Source organism: Spermophilus citellus, assembly GCF_964194105.1.
Source record: "Spermophilus citellus genome assembly, chromosome: 17".
Lineage (NCBI taxonomy): Eukaryota > Metazoa > Chordata > Mammalia > Rodentia > Sciuridae > Spermophilus > Spermophilus citellus.
Window position 1 is genome coordinate 24796837 of NC_138199.1, and position 10098 is coordinate 24806934.

General features: G+C 51.4%; 1 protein-coding gene across 2 annotated transcripts in view; it reads right to left on the reverse strand.

Annotated features, from left to right (window-relative positions):
- PITPNM3 (PITPNM family member 3) overlaps window positions 1–1741 on the reverse strand; it is a 95402-nt gene extending 93661 nt beyond the window's left edge. For both annotated transcript variants that reach the window (XM_081271078.1, XM_081271079.1), the window contains exon 1: window positions 1576–1741. In XM_081271078.1, the coding sequence (XP_081127204.1) occupies window positions 1576–1597 (22 nt within the window). In that variant the 5' untranslated portion in view covers window positions 1598–1741. The remainder of the gene's footprint in view (window positions 1–1575) is intronic.
- Window positions 1742–10098: the final 8357 nt, after the last annotated feature.

Genomic DNA, 10098 nt, shown 5'->3' on the forward strand with positions numbered 1-10098 from the left:
GCTTTAATAGGGGGAGAGTAACCTTCCCTACCTCATTTTGCAGTAAAGGGCTTAGCACATTGCCTAGTACACAGTACAAACAGCAATCACCAACTGCTATTGCTCTCGCTGCTGGGCGCTGGCAGGTGGTCTGTGTTCCTGGTGTCCAGGCAGTGCAACACACAAAGAGTGGGGCAGTGGATGGGGACATGCACCCTGCCGTGGGTCCTTTGTGGGGAGAGAATGTAGGGAAGGACACAGGTACAGCAGAGGTAGAGGGGAGGCAAGGAGCCTTTTCCAGTCTCCCTGGTGTCTTCTCACTGTGCCTCCCTCAGTAGGGGAGAGGGAGGGAAGTGACAAGGGGGGTGCTTAGATGTATTCTGTACTTGCTGTGTCTCACACAACCAGCCCCACCCTGACAGGATTCCTCAGGGACAGGAGGAGAGGATATTCGCAGGCACCTAAATCCTAGTACATGCACAGGGGGGCTCCTTTCTGGCCAAGTCCCAGGCAGCATTCCAGGGGTGGGGAGGATTTGCATACAGTCCAGTGGTGTTCACACCTAGTGTATGTGTGCAGGTAAATTCAGGCTTATTCCATCACTGTCATCACTTATGGGCGGAGAAGTAGGGTTCACACCAGGCCGATGCCTATTCCCTGGGGGAAGGCATGGCACCTGCCAACGTCACAGGCTGGGTGTGAGTTCATGGTAAATTCTCACAGGCCAGGCTCACAAGCCAGTGCTGCGATCAGGCTTGCTGCCGCCTACTGTATGGCCGGCCCTGTGGGCTCAGGCTCTCCTCAAGCCGGCCTCCCAAAGCACTACGGGGCCCAGAGTGTGCAAATCGGGACTAAGTGGGGTCCCCTCCTCATCCCAGCACCCAGCTCGGGGCCTGGCACAGAGCAGATGTTGGTGAATGAACGCCGGGCTGGATGAATGAATGAATGACTAACACCCACTCCCTCAAAACACTGCCTGAGCCTGCAGGAGGGCAGCGCCCATGGGACCCCAGAAGAGCGCCCATCTTCAGACCTCCGCACCTGAGGCTCTGCCTCCGGGGGTCGGTAGGGGGAGGGGGCGGGACCTCCAGTGCCTCTCGGAACACCCTTCCAGCCAGAGAAGAAATCTGGGTCTCCGGACCGAGCTGGGGGCGGGGGTTGTCGCGTGCTGAATAGAAAGAGTGTCAGGACAGGGGGGCGCGTCCTGCTTTGCGTGGCAGGGCGTGGGATGGATCTGCAACCGTGGGACATCCCCTTCGGTCCCCGTGCAAGGGTCTGCCCGGGCCTCGGGAGGGTGGTGACAGCTTCCAACAGCAGGACTGGACAGGGGTGCTGCAGACCTATCCCTTTCCAGCGGGGCTACAGCGAGGGGGACGTAGTGTCCCACGAGGTGACAGGGGTTGCAGGAAGGACGTGGAGCTCGAGGAGCCCCCTTCCCACGCTCCGGGGATCCGGCCTCGCCACTGTCCCCTCCAGCCCTCCCAGAACCTCCGCCCACCTGCGCGAGGGGCTCACCTGGGCCGGCGGCCCCTCCTCGAAACGCGCGGGTCCCTCCCCCAGGGCCACCAGCCCTGCCCTCCTGGCGCCCGCCCTCACCTGCACCGCCCGCCTTGGCCATGTCCCGGGCGGCGGGCTCCGGCTGCGCTGCCCGCGCTCCTCGCGGCTCCCGGGCCCGGCCCCGGCCGCCGCCGCGCCTCCGGCCCCGAGCGGACTCTGAGCACCGCGCCCCGCGCCCCCGCCCCGCTCGCCTCGGCTGCCGCCACCGCAGCCGCCGCCGCCTCGCCGCTCCCTCCCGCTCCCTTAAAGGCGCCGAGCGGCGGCCGCACCGCCCCCCCCCCGCGCTGCCGGGGAGGGACTGACGGAGGAAGGCGCCCAACGCCGCCCCCGCGGGCCCGCACCCCCGCCCCGGGCCGCAGCCGCCGCGCTCCAGCCGGCTCCGCTCCGGCCCGCGCTGCCACCGCAGCGCGCTGGGGGCGGCAGCCGTGGGGCGACCGCGACCGCGACCGGGACCTGCGCTGAGATCGCCCGAGAAGAAACGGATTCCGAGCCGGAGACACCTCAGTCCAGACGGGGATGGGGACTCGGACTGGGGAACCGGGACATAAAGACCCTGAGATCCAGCGCCAGAGAGAGAGAGAGAGAGAGAGAGAGAGAGGGGGGCACACTCTTAGGTCAGAAATACCCATGGGGGAGAGAAAAAGAGAAAAATTCAAAGCTGACTAGAGACCCGGAGCCTGGTAGCAGGAAATAGTGACAGAGTGAGAGGAGCACTGGGACGCAAGTGGCTCTCATCTAGGCGACAGAGTCAGAAAGGGACCCCTGCATCAGCCCCTTCCCCCACTCCAGGAATTCTAGGTCCTTTTCAGGGTTCAGCTTAGCCTCAAGAGAAGGAATAAATTAGAGAGAGAGAGAGAGGAGATTCTGTGCCTTTAACTCTAAGGAAACATGTAAAACACATGCATATCCCACCTGGGATTCCAGGCTGAGCTGGATTTAATGGGCCCTAGGGGCCTGGCAGTGAGCTGTAACCCCCTTCCACTTCCCACATCTGGGATGCAGGCATTCTAGCAAACAGGCCTCCTGGGGGCTGGGGAGAATGGGTTGCGTCTAACAGCAGCAGGGGATCCACAGTCCAGCCCCAACAGAGAACCAGGAGATGGCTAATCATTTTGGGTAATGCCCCAGAGAAGGGAGGCCCCAAAGGAGGGATGCCCCAGGGGAGAGCAGGCCTTTCCCTAGCTGAGGACTGAACCAGGTCTGTAGGTCCACAGACCCATCTGACCCGCCTTTGGCAGCTCACAAGATCCCCCCAAACCAGCTGCCTGATTCCTGGCTGCTCCTCAGAGCAACCTTACCAGAAACCCTGCTTTCTTCCCAGCAATTGATTTGGGCTAAAACCCGGGTATAATCTGCAGCCAGGCATCACACCCACCCTGCCCCACTCCACCTGGTACATGAGATAATTCCACCCCTGGACTAGCCATGATCCTTATTCCAGATTCCCCTTAGCTCCTCCGTGGAAATTGGATACAGGGCGCCAAGGGGCCTGGATGGACATTTAGTCTAGCACTCCCTCTGTGGCTTTGACTCCATCTACAGGATACCAGTAAAGCAATCCTTTAACTGCTGGTTGAATCTATCCAAAGACTGAGAGCTCAGTCTTGCTGAGCTCTTTGATCTTTGGACAGAGCTTTCCATGAGAATGTTCTTCCTCCCTTGAGCTGAAATCTACATCCTGTATGACCCACTCATGAGTTCAACTCTGCCTTCTGACACCTTACAAAAAAAATATTTAAGAACTAAGGCTTTCTAGGGTCCTCTGTCCAAAGTGCCTCATGTGGCTTCACTTAGGATTACCAACCATCCTGGTTTGAGAAGGATTGTCCTAATTTAGCTCTGAAAGTCTTGACTCCCAGGTCACCCTTCCATCCCAAGAACTCAGGATCCCAAGCCAGGCAACAACACAGACTCCAGTAGGTATAGAATTTCATAAGCTCTGAAATCACAAATCCAGAGCTATTCCCCAGCACAGGCCATTGATCATCAGCAGAGTGAGTGTGACTGGGACCCTGCAGCCCTTCCTCAGCACTGGGGTGAGGGTCAGGATGGGAGCAGCAATGAATATTTATTGGACAGGTAGTATGTTCATGGCTTTGAATATATCCTGTTATTTAACTCTCGAGTACTCTCTGAAACACATTGCATTATTCCCAGTTTCCACAGAGGGAAACAGAGGCTATGAAAGTTCAGGCTTAGATTTCAGGCCTGTTCTCTCTACTGTACCTCTCCTTCCCCCACCCTTCCCCGCCACAGAGGGAGTTTCAGATGCCGGAAAACCTGTTCATGTTCAGGCTTGGCCACCTGTTCTGTGGGTGCAGGAGTGGGTACAGTGTAGACCACTGACCACAGGAAAAGCAATAAATCAGTCACAGAGGGAACATATCTGGGCCTGAGCACCTCCCTAGCCCTTGTCTCACAGCAGCCAATATGGACTGCAGGCTGTTGGCAGCCCAGTTTCCTGGCACAGCCCTGTGTGTGTGTGCACACCCATGCATCTGCAGGAGTGCACTTCACACATACAGACCTGTTTACAGATAATGTTCCATTGGTGGACACTGAGACCCCTTCTCCCAACACTCAATCTAGTCACCACAAACCCTAAACTAGTGGGGAAGGGGTAGGTGGAGCATTGAAGGGGAGATGCCAAGTTGAATTTCAAAAAGCATCTCCTTAGTCCACCGTTTCCATCCCATTTCTCAGAGGGGAAGACAATGGACCAGACTGGAGGGATGAGAACCCAGACTCCCCCAGGACCCTTGAAACCTTCCATGCAGTTTCAGCCCTGAGTGAAGCCCTCACTGAGAGGTGATGTGGAGTCCAACAGGGAGTGTGGGCCTAGCCCGCAGGGCAGCTCCTGACCGCACTGGGTGTTACCAGCTGCCAAGGCAGTTCCGGCCTTCCCTTTAGACAGAGCAAAACACATCAGGACTCAAGGCCATTAGATTAACTGGTGGGAGTTAACTTCCTGCGTCACAAGGATCGTCCTTAATTGAAGAAAGGAATAACTAGCAATTTAGAGTCACTGACCTCAGCTGCCTGGAGGAAGGAAGAGCAGAAGCCAATCAGGGCCTCCTGGGCCTCCCAGCTCTCCGTGACCAGAGTGACTGTGTCTGGGTTTCAGACCCAATCCTTTCTCACAGACCTGGTGCCCAGACCCTTTTCTCGGACTACTGTTTTTTCTGCTTCTGCCTCCACAGTGGCCTGCGGCTCCTAGGCCCAATGAAAAACTTAAATCCAAAAAAAAAAAAAAACTGGGGAAAACAGGGCGCAATCCTGCCAGTTCCCAGGGAGAACACAGGCACAGATGTGGACAGACGGGGGATGCCCTGGGCAGGAAGGGAGTGGGAGCTGGTGGCAGGATAACTACTCAACATGACATACCCAGGCCTTTTTATCAGTCCTGGACAGATGGTGTCCAAACTCTTGGAAAGGTTAGTGATGGTCTCTGGGAGCCAGTATGACCCTGTGGAAAGCCAGCAGTGCCAGGCCAAGTTCATTTCCTTTTTGGACACAGTTATGGCAACTGGTGGAGTTGGGCATTGCCATGCCTGCTGGACCTGTGCTTGGGCACAGCTGCTGCTCTACCCTCTGATGGTGACTTTGTGAACAGTTAGGGGCAAGATGATGGCCCGCCCAAGCGCACGTCCCTGTCCACTCCTGAATGGACTCCAGTGGAAGGAGGCCTCTGGCGGGAATTGGACCACATCACACTGTCAGCAAAGGTGCTCACCACAGAGAAGCAGCTGCATAAGAAGGATGCAGTTTATGCAGACTGGAGGGGGAGCCATCTGGCGGATGCATGGCCATTCACAGTGGCCTTGACAAGCTGGGACCATGGACTGAAGCCAAGAGGATGAGATGAACATGGAGAAACAAGTGGATCTAAGGCCCGACACAAGCATCCTTTCTCCTGAAGTCTCTCTTAAGCTCCCAGCTTGTGTTCATTCCCGCATCCAGATTTGCACTGTCCTTTTTCTCCTCTAGTCCTGCCCCCTCGCCCTAACACCTACCTATCTCTCACCTGGACCACTGACAGCTCCTTCACTTCCTGAGGTGTCTTCCAGCCTGGGGTCCCCTCCTCACTGGGTCACGTATTTTAAAATCCTTTGGTTAGCCAGGTGTGGTGGTGCACGTCTGTAATCCCAGCTACTCAGGAGGTGTGAGGCAGGAGGATCACAAGTTTAAGGCCAGCCTAGGCAACTCAGTCTCAAAAGGAAAAAAGGGCTGGGGATGTTGCTCAGTGGTAGAGCCCTCCTGGGTCCAGTGCCCATACCACAAAAATAAAACCAAATACAAAAAAAAAAAAAAAAAAAAAATCTCTTGGTTATTGTCCCCAGCCATGGGGACTACCTACAATCACAAAAACAGCTCCTAACCCAGTTGCTCTTCTTTGGATGCTCCACAATAGCTCTGAGAGTAACTGATTTGTTCTCATCCTCTCCTTGCCTGGGCTGCCACCAATTCTACGCAGCACAGGACCCTGGGTGAAATGTGCCCTTTGATCCAGGGCCACTTATTCTTCCTTTTCCTACTGATACCTGGGGCACATCTAGTGTGTACTTCTGCCTCACCCACAGGAAAGGGGTAGGACCCTGCCTCCTCCATTCGAGGGCCCATTCTCTGCAGTTAGGAGGAAAAACATGGCCTCAGCCTCAGGGCAGACACCACCATATTACCAAGAGTCTCATTTGTGGTTTTCGGCAAAGGCAGGAAAATTCCCTTGAGATCAACCAATGACCTGTTGGGGAACCCCCCCCCCCAGCCAAGACAGACCCCCACCCAGGAGACCAAGCTGAATGCTTTACTTTTATATTCCAGTGTATTTCCTGCTCTGTACTGATACAGGTGGGCTGCAAAACTAGACCGCAGACATGCACATGTATCTTCAGCATTTTCAGAAGGACATTTGGGGACATCCTGAATTAGACCTCATCCTGGTTTTTTTTTTCTTTTTTTCTGTACCAGATTGAACCCAGGAACACTTAACCACTGAGCCACATCCCCAGCCCTTTTTATTTTTTATTTTGAGACAGGGCCTCACTGAGTTGCTTAGGGCCCTGCTAAATTGCCGAGGCTGGATTTGAACTCCTGATCCTCTTGCCTCAGGCTTCCAAGTCACTGGGATTACAGGTATGCGCCACTGTACCCACTTGGACCTCATCCAATTTTGATTTGAGATGTTGAGATGAATAGAGGCTCAAGTCTGGATTCTGTTTGATCTATTGCTGTTTAGTCTGCTTTTGTCTTACTGAGTGGGGTTTGTTGCTAGATGGGATTTTGGAGAGAGGCTAAGGGACAGATTTTTCAAGGAAAGGGGTGTTGGGGTGGATACAGAGACAGACAGAATAATAGAGAAAAGAATAATTCTCCTAGAAATAATAGAGAAAGAGCTTCATCAAACTTAACAGTAGGTGATTGTCTAACAGATAGTGGGACCCCTCCTCCCCACCCACAGAAATGTGAGCAAGTTTACCTGGCCCATGATTTTGCAGTTCAATCTGTGCTTTGCACTTGTGTGGTGTCAAGATTGCTGAGATTGGCCCCAAGCAAACCCAATTGTTTTCAAGTTACACTTAGACCAAATAAAAATTAGACCTGGATAAAATCTAAAACTATTGGCTGTTCCCATCTGCATTCCTGCAAACATCAGGATCCAGTACCCAGAAACAGCATATCCAGATATTGATCCTCTGACCTCAGCCAGGTCCCTCCCCAGAGACCCATCCCCTGGATTCCAGAACTCAGAAAATCAAGCAGAGTTGTGGATGATAAGGCACTAAAGAAGAAGCAAACAGATAAATGGGTGTAAGGGATTGCCTGGTTACTAATGCAACAGTATCAGACAAGGGCAGGAAATCATAATCAGATTATGTAAATAGATTATGTAACAGATGGGGCTTTATCAGCATGGATTCCACTATCTTGAGCTATTCTGGCACTTGTGATCTAGCCACAGGTACAGCTTGCCTCTTGGACTACACTACTCTGCCTGATCTTCTGCAATCTATCGCTGGTTCTGGCTCTGGCTATACTGGTCAGGTACCAGGGAAACACCGAATGGCATTGTTGGAAGATCCCGAGGGATCACCTTTAGTTTTTTTGTTTTAACCTAAGATGCACCTAACAGTACAGTGGATTTGGTGTTGCTGTGCTTTTTTTTTTTTTTTTCTCAGTTCATGGCTACTTCTGCCAGTCTGGGCATAATTCTTAATTTGTCCCCAAACCCCACTCCATTCTTTTCCTCCAGGGATCCCCTCTGAAATTTGCACGTTTTCCAGCTTTCTAAAGCTTTTTCCTGTGTTATGTGTGTACATGAACAATACCTACTCATGTGTGCGCTTTTGGTGGGACTGTGGTAGACAGATGTCTATGTCTCACTTTGCCCCTTAATATTATATTTTTAAATTTTGTTTTTTTGTTTGTTTGTACTGGGCATTGAATCCACATGTGATTTTACCACTGAGCTACGTCCTCAGCCTATTTTATTTTTTCATTTTTAATTCTCAGACAGGTTCTCACTAAATTCCTGAGGCTGGCCTTGAATTCGTGATCCTCCAGCCTCAACCTCTCAAGTTGTTGGGACACAGACATGTGCACCTCCACCCCCAGTCAAGATTTATTTTCATTTTATTTTTAATGGACACACGATAATGGTCCACATTTATGGTTGTTTTGGACATGGGTACATGTATCCAATCAGGGTAATTACCATGACCATCACCTCAAACATGTACCATCTCTTCTTGTGAAGCCGTTCAAAGTCTTCTCTTCTAGAGATTTTAAAACATGCAATACATTATTGCTAACTCTGCTCATTGTGCCATGCAGTACAACCCGGAGCTCTTTCCTCCTGGAGATACGTTTGTACTCGTGGACCAACCTTAACCAGTCCCCTTTCCACCCCTCCCAGCCTCCGGGAACCCCACTCCACTCTCCACCTCGATGAAGTCAACATTCCTAGATTCCAAATAAGTAAGATCATGCACTACTTGTCTTTTTCTGTCTTATCTTATTTTTAATATTGCTTTTATGACCTGACCACATTGATATTTATAAATTTGCCTTATTACTTTTGATTTCTGCATCTTTTTTCCCCTTTGCATAATACACCTTATTTATTTATTTATTTATTTACAGTTCTGGGATTGAACTCAAGGGCTGGCACATGCCAGGCAAAGGGTTCATCACTGAGTTACATTCCCAGCCCTTTTCAGGAAATTTTTATTGGACACAAGTTCTCCAGCTGGACTCCAACTTGTGATCCTCCTGCCTCAGCCTCCCAAGCAGCTGGGATTACAAGCATGTGCCATTATGCCTGGCATCATTTTATTTTTCTAATCCTAACCAACAATTGAAGTTTCACAATCGAAACACAAGGAGGGAGACATTCTTGAGACCACTCCCATTTTACAGATAAAGCAACCGAGGCTCAGAGAAGCTAGGTATGGCCTCCCTGTTATAAAGGATGCTACCATAAACACACCCCTGCTCTTCTGTTCCTGTGCGGAGAGATTTTCTGAGGCTCAGACAGCATTGGAATTGTTGAGCCAAAGGAGCATGCACATTCTGTTTCCTTAAATAACTCATCACCAAATAGCTCTCTGGAGAGGTCGTTCTACCAGTGTCTGCTTTTGACGGATGGTAAGACCAAGGCCCGATGACTTGGCCTAGTTTTTAGGACCCAAATGTGACGTGTAGCCCAGGGCTCCGCTGCCTCTTCCTGGAGTCTCCCACAGACACTGCAGAAAGACTGCAGCCTCGCCAAGCCCTGGATAGAATCCCTCCTTTCTTCTCCATGTGGAGCACAGTGCTATCCACCACAAACCTTCCACAGGAGGCAGGGGAGAAGAGTAGAGCCTTCTGAGCCAAAGCCAGCCCAAGAAGCCACGAGTTTGTAACCCAAGCCTACAAAAACAAAACAAAACAAAAAAACAGCTTTGGCAGTTTGAACAAGTGGGCATGTAAGAAACACTCCGGCTGCAGGTCCACTTGGAAGAGCTGAGATCTGTGCTGTTTGTGGATGGCAAAATGTGCTGGTCTTGAAACCCCAGAGAGGAACCCACAGGGCTAGGCACTCAGGCAGCTTCGGAATAAATGCTAGGATGCAGTCATTAGGGGAGGGAGCAGCTAAGAAGTGGTTTAAGGAGAGCTTTAGACCTGTGCTGGATTCGAAGCTTGAAGGGAAGAAATCCCTTGGCTTATATTAGAGGCCATCCAAGTTCCCTAATGCTCTTCTACATCTTTGCTCTATTTCTCTCTAGTAACAACACATTTTTTTATTGAATGAAAATAATGGCGAATATAACAGATATAACAGTAATGGATATTTGCAGAGTGACTACTATATACTTGAAAGTGTTAAAGTACTTTCCATGCATTTCTTCTCTTTTTTCTTCTTTTGGTACTAGGAGTTGAACCCGGACGTGCTTCACTTCTGAGCCACTTCCCCAACCCTCCTTCTTCTTCTTCTTCTTCTTCTTCTTCTTCTTCTTCTTCTTCTTCTTCTTCTCCTCCTCCTCCTCCTCCTCCTCCTTCTTCTTCTTTTTTTTTTTTTTTTTG